The 15872-nt window shown below is 38.5% G+C and overlaps 1 protein-coding gene across 1 annotated transcript in view; it reads left to right on the top strand.

The window, feature by feature from the left end:
- PDE8B (phosphodiesterase 8B) overlaps positions 1-15872 on the top strand; it is an 87521-nt gene that overhangs the window by 32058 nt on the left and 39591 nt on the right. The window contains exon 2 of the mRNA XM_032205988.1: positions 11506-11562. Coding sequence (XP_032061879.1) covers positions 11536-11562 — 27 coding nt within the window. The 5' untranslated portion in view covers positions 11506-11535. The remainder of the gene's footprint in view (positions 1-11505; positions 11563-15872) is intronic.

Below are 15872 nucleotides of genomic sequence, written 5' to 3'. Positions count from 1 at the left end.
TACTGGACAAACTGTCCAGCATACAGCTAAACAAAAACGTCATCCGATGGGTGAGCAATTGGCTGACAGGCAGGGCTCAAGGAGTGGTGGTTAATGGGGCCACATCGGGCTGGTGGATGGTCACTAGTGGGGTCCCTCAAGGCTCCATTTTAGGGACAGTCCTCTTCAATGTTTTTATAAGCGATTTGGATGTAGGACTAGAAGGTGTTTTGAGCAAATTTGCCAATGACACCAAACTTGGAGGAGTTGTAGACTTGGCTGAGGGTGGAAAGGCCTTGCAGAGAGATCTGGACAGATTGGAGAGTTGAGCAATCACCAACCACATGAAGTTTAACAAAAAAAAGTTCCAGGTCCTGCGCCTGGGAAGGGGCAACCCTGGCTATACGTAGAGACTGGGCAACAAGATGCTGGAGAGCAGCCCCGCAGAGAGGGATCTGGGGGTTGTGTTTAACAGAATGTGGTTAGCAGGATATGAGCCAGCAGTGTGCCCTGGCAGCCAGGAAGGCCAACCATATCCTGGGGTGCATCAAGCACAGCATTGCTAGTCGGTCGAGGGAGGTGATTGTCCCACTCTACTCTGCGCCAGTGCGGCCTCACCTTGAGTACTGTGTGCAGTTCTGGGCACCACAGCACAAGAAGGACATTAAACTGTTGGAGAGTGTCCAGAGGAGGGCGACGAAGATGGTGAAGGGCCTAGAGGGGAAGACGTATAAGGGGCGGCTGAGGTCACTTGGCCTTTTCAGCCTGGAGAAGAAGAGGCTGAGGTGGGACCTAATTGCAGTCTACAACTTCCTCGTGAGGGGGAGTGGAGTGGCAGGCACTGAGCTATTCTCCATAAACACCAGTGCTAGGACCCGTAGGAATGGTGTTAAGCTGAGGCAGAGGAGGTTTAGGCTGGACATCAGGAAGAGGTTCTTCACTGAGGTTGCACACTGGAACAGTCCCCAGTGAAGTAGTCACTTCATCAAGCCTGTCTGAATTTAAGAAGTGATTGGACTGTGCACTTAGCCACATGGTCTAAACTTCTGGGTAGACCTGTGTGGTACCAGGAGTTGGACTTGATGATCCTTATGGGTCCCTTCCAACTCAGGATATTCTGTGTTTCTGTGATTTTTGTTATAGTTGTTATGGCATTGGTATAAAAACATCTCTGATAGTGAGTAAGCTGATAATGATAACTACATCTTTTGAGGCCGTCTCCTTCTCAAGCAATGCACATGACTGCTGACAAGTCATCTGAGCCAGCTGTCTTCTGGGCACACTGCTCTTGAGAGACATTGGAGTAGCAGATCTAGGGATGCAAACCTGTTATTGTTCTGCTGTGGGGAGGAGGAGAAGGAGGAAATATTGCCAGGCATATTACAGAATCACATATTTACCCAGGAATTCAGAAGGAACATAAATCTGAAATTGCTGAACTACTAACTACTAACTATGATGTGTCATCTGTTCTTTAAACTGGTGTCAGTGACAGAGGAGTGAAAATTGGATAATAACATGTTAGCTTTCCATAGAGGGTTCAAAAAATCATGTAGGAACTACGTTATGTTTCCATCTGAGCAAGATGCTATGTCTATCTATAAAATGTAACACAGGTAGGTGTCATAGGTAATTGGATAATACGGTGTGCTGGAGAAGAATAAGCATGGCTTTTCTGTAAGGAAAGCATAAGCTTAGATGAGCTATCAGTATTGAGCTTAGAGGTATATAAGGCACAGTGTCATTGTGCTTGCCCTGTTCTCCCTTTCTTCAGTTTGTCATCTCCTGTTGGTCACTTCTAGAAATAGGATGTTGGGGCAAGATAGATTTGGTAGGACCAATATTGGCTGTTCCTGACCAAGCCTTTAAAAGGACAGGGGTATACGTTTAGAAATCTTCCCCCAGATATTTGTAGGTTTTCATTAAGGTATGTCCTAATCAACTGGGTTTAACCGACTGCGGAGAAGTTGAGTCTTTACTTGGACAACAAATCTATTTTTTGCTAACATCAAGAACCAGCATCATGGCGTTAGTAGGAATAATGTGCAGACAACGGGCCTTCAATCCAGAAAGAAAAATGTGTGTGGTAACACATTTTATGTACAAACCTGGGGGATTGGTTTCAGATTCTGATGAAAGTATTAATTTACAAATTATTGTAGTAAATGTGACACAGGACAGTATGGACTGTGGGATTTTTATATCTTGCCTTCCCTTGACAGATCTCAAAGCAACTATTGCTGTGAGCAGTATGTGCTCACATACTGCTGTGAAGAGGGCAAATGGTCAAATTAGCAAAGTAATCACCAAGCTAGGGTGATTTACACTTTATACTTACATGTTCTGCTTCCTCCTATGATAATGTATTTATAAAGAAGCTGCTTACCAATATCTGAACAGAATGCAGAAAGTCCTAATATAATATTCTTGCTTCAGTTTTAATTTTATATCAGTTGTACATTTGTTCTATTAAAGCCCACAGAATTATATCACTAGTGTCACCTTGCTTGTTCAAGAGTTTGGCTAAAATCACTAGCAATTTGCTGCTGGTACATTTTGTCTTCCTCAATTCTTTTCCTCTTAAGGATACAGGTTTTGTGACCTGTTTATGCCAGCTGCCCTCATCCCCCCCTCTCTTCCATGTCTTTCATAGGTTTAGTGCATCTCATTGGTTTGCTTTCCTTCCTTTACCTTGCCACTGATTTTAGATTGAAACAGGAAGATTGTGCTCTCATGATTGTCCATAATTGCTTCAAAATAGATGAATTATTTTGCAGGGGAAAAATAAGCTGAGAGATAAAGAGGAAACAAATCTCTGTTTTCAAATCCTTATTTTCATAATTTCTTAATTGAGATACAAGCCAGGAAAACATATCAAGTGGAATGAGGATGAAGGAAGAAAGATAGAAATCTTAACATCTGTTCCTGAAACTGCCTCTGATCAGACAGATCTTTGTAGCTTTGCACAGGATCAGTTTTAGGAGCAGACTTTGGGAACCAAACTCAAAAAAAAAAAAAAAAAAAAAATCTTAATCATCCAATATATGTAATTCTACAAAATTCTGTTGTAGACATGGGACATGCAGGGACAGCAGCGGGCTGGTGTATCTGGTATATGGTAGCCAGTGCCCAGCCTAGCTTAAACATTTCAAATTCCTCTCTTTGAGATGAGTGCTCACCTACAAGGCAAGGTGAGAGGGAGGTGAGAGAGAAAGTTAGGCAGTGCTTAAGGTCTCTGTTCAGGCACAGGTCACTGCGAAAAAGGAATGCAAGGATCATGGGTGAGGGAGAGGATGCAGTGAAAGACATGCTGTGTATCCTAGAAGAGTGGTCATGGAAGGGAAGAGTTTTTAATAGGAGGCATTGAGAGGGCTTCACCCTAGTTATGCTTGTGTTGGGAAAGCAGGAGAACCAGCTGCACATTCATGTTCTCTGTATTTGAGCAGGATGCATGAGACTAAGAGAGAGCCTGCCAGACCTACCTGTCTTTGTGGATTTGGGTCTCATTTTATTGCCTGGGTACTGAAGTTTTTTAATGTTGTATGCCTCAGTTTGTGGAGTCCCGAGCTGACGATTTGCCCCACTTGTCACTGAATAGTTGTATGCATGATAGCTAAGTAAGTAAAATATGCATTTTTTTATTTTTATTTTTTTAACTAAGGAAATTTTGAGCTCTGTGGCTTATCAATAAAATCATATATAGTGTCTGTAAGAGGTCAATATATTGTGGATCATGAGTGCTTGCATATATGTGAAGAGTATGTTCAAAACTGCACAGTAAAATGTTCCTGACTTACAGATAAGCTTTATATGATTAAATCATTAGATGCATGAAACGCTACACTATGTGAATTAAAACTAAGTTGCCTTAGTTCTCAGGCCTCCTAAATAAGAGCTAAATTAATAGTAAAAAACTATGCTTATGTTAGTGTTGTGTTGTGAAACTGTTTAATACTACTTTTCATGGAGTATATTGTAAAACAGGTGTTGATATGTTGTTTTTTTTTATATAGCATTAAGTTATAGGAGGTACTACATTTTAAATAACACCGTCTTAAAAACAAGTGGCATTATGCAATCTAACCAAAAGAATCAGAGGATGGCTGAGGTTGGAAGGGACTTCTAGAGGCAGCATGGTCCAACCCCACTGCCAAATAGGATTGCCTAAAGTACAAGGCACAGGATGGCATCCAGGCAGGTTTTGAACGTCTCCAGAGATGGGGACTCCACAGCCTCTCTGGGCAACCTGTGCCAGTGCTCTGTCAGCCTCACAGTATAGAAATGCCCTCTCATGTTCAGCCAGAACCTCCTGTGCTTCAGTCTGTGCTCCATCCTCTTGGCACCCTTCCCTCAGCTATTTATACACATTGATGAGGTTTCCCCTCAGCCTTCTCTTTTCCAGGCTAAACAGGCCCGGCTCTCTCAGCCTGTTCTCATATGACAGGTGCTTCAGTCCTCTCATCGTCTTCATAGCCCTCCTCTGAACTCACTCCAGTAGCTCCATGTCCTTCTTGTGCTGGGCAGCCCAGAACTGGACACAACACTCCAGGTGTGGCCTCACCAGGGCTGAATAAAGGGGGAGGATCACCTCCTTTGACCTGCTAGCAACACTCTTCTGAATGTAAAAGTTTTGGGAACAAAAAAACAGACCTGAATTTCAAGCAGAAAGATCCCATTTGCTGCAATGTGGAAATGAACAAATGTGAATAAAAAAGGAGATTGTTTCCAAAAAATTCACAAATTCTCTTAAAGAGGCTCTGATTGTATTTTCTGTAGTAATAAGAGCTGAACTGATAACAGAAACCATGGGAAATACCACTTTTGTAAATATTCAGGGCTTTAGTATAGAGTTTTAGTATATCTATGTTTGAAAAAAGTTGGTTGTGTCTTCCATCCTTAATGCTCTATACCAAATATATGTGAATATGGGTTTTGCCTTTTTTTTTTTTTTTAACTATAAATTGCATTAACATTTCCTTGGACTGAAAAAGCATAAATTGGGATAATAAATTTCAGTGAAGAATCCAAATATGCAGATACTATTTGAAGAAATAAACCTCCACCAAAAAAAGATGTTACAATAAAACCTTTTTTTTTTTTTTTTTTTTTTTTGGCATATACTGACTCTGGGTGTGTTTGTTTTTCAACAAAGCAAAAAAATACAGCCATAAATATCTGCTGTTATCCTTATATTATCTGTGTGAAAGACCAAGACACCATTGTTGAAGCACCACACAACACAAACTGTAAATCGTATTGCTGCCTTCAACAGAGTATCCTGCAGTTGTGACAGAGTGTTAACAGAGCCAGAGATGAGAGGAGTGAGACATTATTGTAACCTTGTGAAATCTACAAACAGTCTAGCATTTAGGGACATTGCTTTTTGGGTTACTTTCTGTTGTTGTTTGGGGGCATTGTCAAAACACAAAGATCATGAAAACCTGTAAATTTGCAAACTTACTGGTAGACTCCACTGTCTGACATCCCAAGCAAAGGGCAAAGATAGGGTGAAGGATGGGGTGGTAAGAAGTAGAAGGGTTTACAATTACAAGGAGCTGTGTTTTTGAAGATTTTTTCCTTTCTTGTGATCAGGGAAAAGGAGAAAATCTATGTTTTCTATTCCAGATAAATGGACCTTTTGGTCAGTATTTTTAAGGTACGATCCCTGCAGTGATATGTATGGAGGCAAAAACAGCCTGAGACTCTTTGCCAGAGTTAGAGGGAGGACCTTCTGTGAGGTGGAGAGAAAAGCAGAAAGGGTCTTAGGGTAGTGGAGATTTCTGAAAGCCAGGGTAGGACTAGATTTCAAGCAATACAGTGACAGTGGTGTGAAAGGCAGCAGATGTGGGCTTCAAAGAGGACTGTGGAGTACTGCTGACCTTTGACTCTAAAGAGAGACAGTTAAGAGATTTCTGCTTGAGTGGAGCTCAAAGAGAAGCTGAGCTCAAAATAGCTGAGGAAGGAAAGGCATGTGAGTCTCTTTATGCTGAAATGAAAGCCTGGACAATTTAGTGGTCATTGCAGTAGATGCATGAATTTGTAGTCATTGATCTATACCAACAAAAACTATGGCATACATCCAGTTATTTCCACAGCATTGCCACAAGCAGAAGCCTGTGAATGGGTTATTGATAGATTGTGGGTATACAGTAGCCTTGGTTTCTTGGTTTCAAATACATCATGAAAAGTTGATGCTTGCTGTTTTTGCAAATATTTGTGACTTATGCAAAGGTTATGTCATATATGTTATTAATAGATTAGCTGTACAAAATGTGTATGATTTTTATTTCTTTTTTTTTTTTTTAACAGTTTCTGTGTATCTGCTGCTTAACACTGAAAAAGCTGTTCATGACATACTGATGTCAGCCATTAGCATCTCTTATGGATGCCTGTAGAGTTTGCAGTTTGAAGTGGCTAATCAGCTAAGTCAACAAGGATAAAACCTAATTTCTTCTAAGTACTATATGTGTTTGGTCATTATCTTCTCTTAATAAAGTGGCATGACCTTACCATTAACCTTAGGGTTGTGCAATCCAAACATTTAATGCTCCTCTGGACTCCGTGGAAAGGTGGCAGCTGGCTGGCACTGAGGAAGGCAGGTTGTGGAGCGGAGCGGTTTTGCAGCCCTCTAGTGGGAGCCAAGGAAGTGCAGGGTGTAAGCACCTGGGGAAGCCAAGCCGCTAATCAACTGGAAGCCACAGAAAAGGAAGAATAAAAAGTCAAGTGGGAGCACTCTGAAAGGCTGTGGGGAACGTAACAACAGAGGTAGCAACTGTGTTGGTGGGAAAAGGAAATTAACTGAGGCAACTGATTGAATGAATGAATCAGGGAAGAATGGTGCTTGGGAAAGCCATGGAGGTCATGACAAAAATCATCTAGCTCAGGACCAAATCTACAGCAGCAGGAACCCTGGGAGGAACATGTTGTGATCTATCCTGTTTATTCTCCCAGCCATTGCCAGCTTATGATTAAGGGACTTCTTGAATCAGAGGCAACATCTTAGTGAAAACAGCTCTTCATTTTTCTCCTGTAAGTTTGCTCCTACTTCAATCCACATAAATTGCTCTGCAGGTCAAGTAATATCCCCTGTAACAGTTGAAGCTCATAAAGGAAGCACATGAGAGAGTCCAAACAGAGAAAGAGTAGCCTAAACTACAGGAAAAAAAAAAAAAAAAAAAAAAAAAAAAAAAAAAAAGATTTGAAAAAATAATAACGATAATAGAAGAAAATTTAGGATGTAGTTCTTCTAAAGAACAGACAGATAAAAGAAGAGAAAGAAGAGAGATACATAACACTGGTGAAAAGCAGGAGAGGACCTGGCTGCCCCTCTGTCTCTTAAGGGAATTCAAGCCTCTGAGAGAATTTAAAGATGAGACCAGTGCAGAGGTCACATTTGATTGTAATCCTTTTCAGGGCCAGTGTTTGGACATGGGGGAAAAAAAAAAAAAAAAAAAAAAAAAAAAAAAAAAAAAAAAAAAAAAAAAAAGATTGAAAATAGTGGTATAACAGATTATGGAAATGGTAAAAGCCAAAAGACAGGCTGAGCTATCAAACCTCACCAGAGATATGGATGGGAAGTGAGCTGGAAAGAAATGTAAAGGAGCCCTGATGAAGGGGAGATGGAGACAGAGGGTTGAAGTCATGTGGTAAGAGCTAGGCCTGAAAGAGAGGTCAGTTGAGTAACTCATTAGAAACCAAAGGGACAGAGGTGTGAAAATGAGATGTGAGGGAAGGGCTGTATCAGTATGCAAGTAGGTCCAGTGGCTGATAACGACTGTCAGTAAGTAAAAGTGGAAGAAGACGTAGTGGGTAGTACCTTCAGGACACAAACAGTGTCAGCAGCCCCTAGTGTCTGTTTGATGATATAGAGCATCTCAAGCAGTGCATCCCATGCCTTTCCAGGAGACTGGACTCCCAACAAATATGCTTCACAGCTTGGCTGGCTCCAGCTGCTGTTGTTTCTCTGGAACAATGAATAATTATCCAAGAAGATTTTAATGTGCTAATTAGTTTTTATCTTTACGGTAGTTGTGTTTTTAATTATTGATGATTCATAAACTGCAGGGGCTGTTGGTCTTCAGTCACATGAGAGGTAAAGATTTTTGTAGTGGTGATATAAAAGGATGGACCTTTAGTAAAGTGGTCTGTCCATTTTGCTTAATGGTACTGCTATGATAGTAAGGTAATTGATGATCACTAATTTACATGAAAAGAAAGGATTTAAGAAAATACCATTGACTTTCTTTAATTCTTTGTTTAATATAATTCTTTGATTAATAGTTGGTTCCTCTGGAGGTTACCTAGGAGGTGATAATCATACTGGAAAAAAATATTGAACTGTTTAAAATGTTAGAACAAAAATTTCTTCACTGTTTTTAAGCTCTTGTCATTCTGAGATAGCTGATTTATAATTTCTTTGCTTCTGAAATTTGGATTTTTTTCACTGACCTCCTTGGAAACAGGCTCCACATGTTTTACCAGGAAAGTTTGTCATGAAATTCTGTACTAATTGATTTAGGTTGCAAGTCTATTAGTAGTCCTTCCTGCCAGTCAATAAAATAATGAGAGATTTATTTAAATTGGAAATCATCAGCAATAAGATACTCACTTAAGCCAGGAAATGAGCGGAGGTATGGTCTATGGTCGTGGAATCGTTAATACATGTATGCAACATCCACATGGTCAGACTCTTCTGGGAGTTAGAAAGTTGTTAAATAAGTTCTTTCAGGCCCAGGAGAGATGTGTGCTACTTTACAAAGGCTAGGCACTCATGTTACATTCCTGCTGCCTCCTCTAGCTGTATTTTGAAAGACAAAAGTGAGCTAGTCATTTGTACCAAAAGCAATTCAGGCATACAAATCTGGGGGGTTGAGTGAGCTTGTAGAACAAAACTCAGAACTCAGAAAAGAAAGTCCAGAAAGGAAGACATACTCTGCTCTATCTAAGGTGAAGGTTCATTAATCCTTCCTATGCTCGGGATCATTACCATTCTTCATCTGAGGGTCCCCTCTGTTTCTATGTTTGGTATAAGGAATGGCTTAAAGGTTATAGATGTCAATCTAGATAGAGCAGCACCATTTCTGCATCCCTCTGTGGTAGTGGTTGGAAGTAAATCATGTCTGCATGGAGCAGGACTGTGACAAGTTCACCTATATTGGGAATCTCGGATTTTCTAATCCTCAGGAAGCTTTCCTATCATTAGCAAAGACAGGAACATGCTAAAATACTGAAGTGGGGGTGGAGAAAAAAATAGGACTCCTTGATTTTCAGGTCCGTCCATCCAAGTATTTTCTATTTATGATGCTGACATGGATGTAGCACAGGGAGAAGTCCCAAGTCACAATTGCATGGATTTTTATTTTGGCATTTTAAATACCCATGTTAAGAGATATGAAGAAAAGAAATCCCAGAGTCAGACGGACTAGCCTGCATAGATCTATCTATTAGGCATAGTTATTCCATCTTGGACACAAAACTGGGTAACGAAAGCTGGATTACCCCTGAAGTGGTAGCAAAGCAGAAAACAGTAATTTACAATGTCAATTCATAAGTAGCATTAATAAATGGATTTAAAAAAATGATATTGGTGTCCTAAGCATCCTTTGTGAAGAATCCCAGGCTCTTGATCAATACATTTGGGAACTGTTGGAGTTGTGCATTTTAAAAAATAAGCTTTTGAAGTGATATAGACCCAAGCCCATTGTGTACCTGTTATTATTCAGCTCACTAGAGATTCTTCAAGTGAGACGACTTAAAAAACACTTATCTAAATCAAAGTAATTCAATATTAAAAATATATTTATATATTTAAAAGTTTCCCATATAATACCACTGGAATGTGAATGTGTGTTGTGGTTTAACCTGTGACACACTTTTTTTTTTTTTTTTTTATTTTATTTCTGGAGGGAGGAAAGAACAGTTGGGAGTTTGGGGAGAATTCTGTTTCTGTAACCTCATTCATTAGTTCATGGCCGATATTGTGATAACCCCTACTTACATAATGTTGCCTTCCAATATGGCAGGAGATCAAGTGGGAAGTGAAGCTTTTGTGTGAGGAAGGGAGAGGTTAACTATGCTTATACTGGAGGCAGTTTTTGCTTTGGAAAACCATGGCATGCTTTGTGGTTTAGTTTTCTGGAGTACTGCCCGCTGCTGCCTTCTGACGTACATTGGGCTCATAAGAATCAGTACTTGGAGATGAGTGAAAGTCCAACATATCAGCTGTATCTGTATGTAATTCCACTGTCTTATACGCAGGCAGTGTTAAGTATTAACACGCTATTGTATTCTCTGAGGAAGAAACATCATCCGTGTTGAACATTTATCCACGGTCCTTTAGAAAAATAATAAACTGAAGAACAAGGAAATACTCGGGTAAAAGGCTTGAACTAACAAGCAATGCAGAACAGAATGGTGCAGAAACAAGGGTCCAGGATTCCTAGGAGTTGAGGAAAGTCCTGAGAACATGCCTGTAATTAGGTTTTTGTTCCAATTTGTAACCTGCAGGGCAACTGTTTTAACTCACCTACACCAGTTTTGTAGAGTAGCTAGCATCAGGAAAACAGAAAATCTGTCCCTACAGAGACTGAGAAGTTGTAAGTAATCTTCTGTAGGGTGAGAGGAGTGATATTTTAAGGGGTTCAAAGACTTTTCCTTAAGTACATACATCTGTGGGAAAGCACAGGTATTGTTCAGTTGCCTGACAACAGTCTTTAATTAATTATCTGAAGTGAAACAAATCAGCTGTGTATAGGAGGAGTGTATTGAAATATATCAGTACACAGAAAGTATGAAGGTAGTCCAACTCTTAGGAAATATGGCAACAAAGCAGCTAAAGCCAATGTTTGCTGACTTTCTTGCCATAGCTTTAAATTACTGTGTGGTCTCAAGTCTTCTGAAAATGATGTGACTCACGTGACAGCAACGTACTGTTGTGTTGTTGTTTTTTTTTTTTTTTTTTTTTGTTTTGTTTTGTTTTGTTTTGTTTTGTTTTGTTTTTTCTACAAACTAAAAGCTATAGTTCTGGAAAACCATTTTAAATCTATATTCCAAACATGTTATCTTGTATGAAAAGCCACTTTTTTCTAACTGACACAAGTAAAATATTATTACCAAATATCTGTTACAAAACCTTGGAGGCCTGCTTACATTTAAATTAATAAGGCCATTTTTGGTTGAAAAAAATATTTCTCCATAGTCTTAAACATAATACAAATCCTTTTTAATGAAGGTGCTCTGATCTGGGGAAAGAGGAGAAAGGAAGAGTTGTTTAGATTTTTCCCTATTTAAAGCCCTACAATGTTTAACTTAGGGGCAAATAGAACAAAATTGTGAGTTTGGTAAAATATGTTAATTGAAGATACATTTAACCACTTGACAGCAATGAAATAAAGGCTGCTGGTCATATGGCCTTCCTTTGACAGTCTTACTGGCTATGTCTGATCTTTCATTCTTGCTTGCAAAGTGCTACCTTGATAAGAACCAGACTGGAAAAAAAAAAAAATCTCTATTACTCTTACTTTGCAGGCTTCAGCTATAGAGGTACAAATTGGGCCCATGAGACTGACACAAGATCCAATTCAGGTAAGATGTTCTTTCAGCTTCTTGATACAGTCAATTCAGTGTTAATGGGTGAAGAAATTAAGGTTCAGCATTAGGAAATTAAGGTTCAGCATTAACTCATTGTTAAGTATAATGTTTTCATTTTACTCGTGTAATGGCAGTGAGATGGATAATTGGTGTTTTGGTTTATCTGAGTGCCTTTGAAGAGACCTGTGGGTAAATTAAATTGGCAAACAAGGTGCTCAAATTTCCATTAACATCAAATCATTTATTTTATATGTCCTGTCAGTACAAGTGTGTGTGTGTGCATTAGCAAGTAAAACAGCTGCCTCTGAATGTTAAAAACTGCCGAGTTCTGATATGGCACAGCTGAGAGCACCATTGTAAAGTTTAGGTACCAGGTGAGTTTCACTGGGTTTTGCACAACAGATCAAAGAGCTGTGCTTTTATAGGTCACAGATGCAAGAAATCACATGTTCCAACAAGAACACTGAACTTTGGCTTAGCAAGCAACAGCTCTTACCCATAGTTGCTACTGTTTCTGTACAACTTGTTCCTGTGTCCATAAACAGATGGATGCCAAGAGTTATTTTTTAGCTTATAGTGTGTTTTAGAGCTCTCAGATGATAGGAAATGATATCATCTTAGTCTTTAATATTTCTCCTGTGAGCAACATTAAAAGTTCATTTGAGCTAACTTTTTGCCTTGGATCAGTTAACTCTCTAAATTACAGAGAAATTTAGTCAGCAGTCACCCTTTCTGGTTTTTGTTTGTTTCTTCTTCTTTTTTCTTTTCATATTTGGCTACAAAAAGAAAAACCTACATGTGGGATATATGCCATTCCTGAGGTCAAAAAATAGTGTATATATATATATTATAAAGCTTTTAAAATTTTCTTTCTGTTTGATAATACAAAATAAAGATTTTTTTATAAAACACTGTATAACGGTGACTTCAGCAAACAAATTTCTTCATTTTTGAAGGAATTTCTAAATAAATATGTGGAACATTTCATGGAAAAATGTTCCATAGACTGTGATCATCATCAGTAAGATGGTCAAGAAAATAATTAATTAAGAATATTCACTGTTTATGGCAGCATTGGTTTGCCTTGTATAAATTGGATTTGCCAAAATATCACAGTATCTGTGTTAGCTATTATGATATAAATTAAATGAAGATTCATCATAGAAGAAGGGGGATAGTTTTGTTTTTTGTTTAGAAACATGGTTGACATTCCTCTTTTTATCTAGTTAGGTGTGGATGTTATTTTGTCCCAGCATTAGTAAAGAGACAAACTGTGCTACAGAAAGCAGACTTTAAGTAAAACTTCTACCTGAAGAGCTTTTCATAAAGACTTTGTCATGCATTAACTAAAGGGAAAATACTTTATATAAAATTCACTTCCTATGTGGAACACATATGTGCAAGGATTGCACATATCCACTCATTTTAAAAATGTGTGCTAATCTTTTTTTTTTTTTCCAGCTTGAAGACAGAGCTACAGCTTTCTCTGCAGTGCAAAGAGCTACTAAACACCACATTTTAAATATCTATTTGTTGGTGCTTAATTGTGTCCTTAATTGTCTGATAAGTTAATTCAGTTTGTTAAAACAATTGTCACCAGAGTTTCTCTTAGCAATGTTCATTCTATGCTGGTGCATGTTTCAAACTGTCATTTGGGACTGAACTTACGCCAGCCAGTAAATCGCCTGTATTTTTTGTCTGGGAGGTGACCTTTGTTGTGACTATGACTTGCCATAAACCATTTAATAGATTTCACCCTAGACTTTATGACCATTTGTGTTAGAGGACAAACCTGTTGTGGTTTGTATTAGATCACGACCCAGGTGCTGCAGGACGTAGGAGCGGGGGTGGAGAACAGTCCAAAGCAAACATACCAGCTCCTACCCTGCAAACGCCCTCGCAGTGTGCAGCTTATGTGTCTGCCCAGATTTTGTACCAAGGCTAGGGAATGGGCACAGTCTGGTTGTGAGACCTTAGAAATGACTCTGAAGGAAATACATATAAGAGTGCTGTTTCTCCCAAAGACACAGCAGAAAGGTGTGTTGTAAACAGTCAGTGCACATAAAAAAGCTGTTTTACCCTTTTGCAGAACTGTTTACTAGGGCTGACAGAGGTTTGTATGTGGGCCTTCTTTATACAGTTTTTAAGCCAGTGCCCTACATCATGTAAAGATCAGAAAAAAAAAAAAAAAAAACAGTAAAACAAGCTAGATGATAGCCAGGGAAAACGAGTAGATATGAACAGTCTTGAATCATCTCTTGTGTTTGGCACTTTGATAGAAGATGGTCTTAATGGCCAGGAAGATGACTTGCATGCCATTCAAGCATGCAGTCAAATGGATTGAAGTGAAACCTTTTCTGCTTTACTTGTGAACCAGACCAAAGATTTAAAAAATAAAATAAAAATAAAAATAAATTTTTGTGGAGAACCTTGCAAAACAAGAAAACAATCTATATCTGCAACATTAATAACTGTTAAAATAAGGCCAGAGAGAGAAGGGCAGACTAGGTCATGTTTCAACATCCAATCAAGGTGTTTTTTAAAGCAATGACCAATGGAAAAGCTACTGTGGTTTTATTTTTATGTTGTATTAGGTTGAAGCCATGGATGTGCTGTTGATTTCCCTGACAACCAACAGGTTAGGGGTTTGGAAAAGAAGAGAGAGGTGAGGCAACGCACAGAAATTTAGTGATGACCATTCCTAAAACTTACGTTAGCATTTAAGGTGAAGTTTGTCACCATCTCCTTGCAGCATTTAATACACTGGAAGTGAACTAGATTGTGTATTAGAGTAACTGAGGCATTTTTCTGCATTCATGGGTTTAATGATGAAACTGAGATGATTACACTTCTTTTTCCACTGTACTTGTCTTGCATATTAGTAAGTGCATTTCCTTCTTGTCTTAGCATACACTTCTTGCTTTCCTTTGGAAAACATGTGTAGAATCTGTCTGCCACCTGTGATCATTTGCTCACTTTGTTTTACCACAAAACGCTGTCCCCCAATCAAATACTGTATTCTCTCCCCTCTTAAGACAACCATTGGTCATCATTGCAGCACCATGTTTGTTCTGATGATGATTGTCTTATCTGTTGAGCTGCAACCAAAACATTAAGACGCCCAACATTTAACCATTCGCCATGCCAATTTTAGGTGTCACAAGAGCAACCCCCTGACTATTAAAATTATTTTGCTAGGATGCCTGCAATAACATAGAAATGCTAAGATAACTTGTTTTATGACTACTATTTCTAATTTTCTCCTTGTCTCCTTCTGGTACCATGGATCTGTACCCAGCTGTTGTCTCTTGGCTGTATTTTGAGATATTTAAAGTAGATCTCTGTCCATTTTCTTTGTTTGTGTGATAATGTGGGAACAAGACGTGCAGCAGCTGTGCAAAACAAATACTCAAAAACACTGTAGGAATTCCAGTACATCACCAAAAATGCAAATATCTCATCAGCACAAGTCCGTGGTACTCCTAAGACAGAGCAGTGCTTAATAAAATGTTCAGTTTACAGTGAAACTGACATATTATATGCCAAAACAAAACAAAACAAACAAACAAACAAAAAAAACACTGGTATGTGATTTCCATCAAGAAACAAAAATTAAATTTAATCTTTTCCTTGACAGTGTGTTTTATGTAGATTGTTATATTTTTGTATTGATTTGGGAATATATCTTGCATTTTTTTTGCATATAGTTATGTTATATAACTATATAGTTATTGCTGCTATATAACTATGTTGTTACTATAGTTAATTCTTTACTTTCTATATATTTCTATATATTCTTACTATAGTTTAATTCTTTACTCTAAACTTCATAAAATTTTCCTGAGGAAGTATGGTAGTAATTCATCAATGTTACTTTTTAAAGTTAATATTCTCTGAAGGATTCACACACTGATATTTAGCTGCTGATGGAGGATCAGGTGGTTCAGTTAAGCTCCTTTATTTTACGTCTGGTAAATGACTGAATTTTGTAGTCCTTTATTTCCAAACTGAGAATGCTGAGAGAAGAAGATATCAAAAAAAGCACAATGAAAAACCTGTTTGCTGACCTCATTGTACCAACTAGGAACAAAATAAAACTAACAATAGATGGAAACAAACAGAAGATTGTATCAGGGTAAAGATTTTGCCCAGGTGTCTGCAAAGGTCTACAGCAGAACCATGTAACTGCTTTTGAACACTCCGATAGCTGGAAAAAGATAGGGATTAGATTGAGTGACAACTGTCACCTTAGATGGCAAGTGGCAGAAACCCAAATCTGCTTATCATTGAATGCAATTAAGAAT

The sequence above is a fragment of the Aythya fuligula genome, chromosome Z (genome assembly GCF_009819795.1).
Source record: "Aythya fuligula isolate bAytFul2 chromosome Z, bAytFul2.pri, whole genome shotgun sequence".
Taxonomy (NCBI): Eukaryota; Metazoa; Chordata; class Aves; order Anseriformes; family Anatidae; genus Aythya; species Aythya fuligula.
Note: the sequence above shows the minus strand (reverse complement) of the source record. Positions and strands in the feature narration are given on the sequence as shown.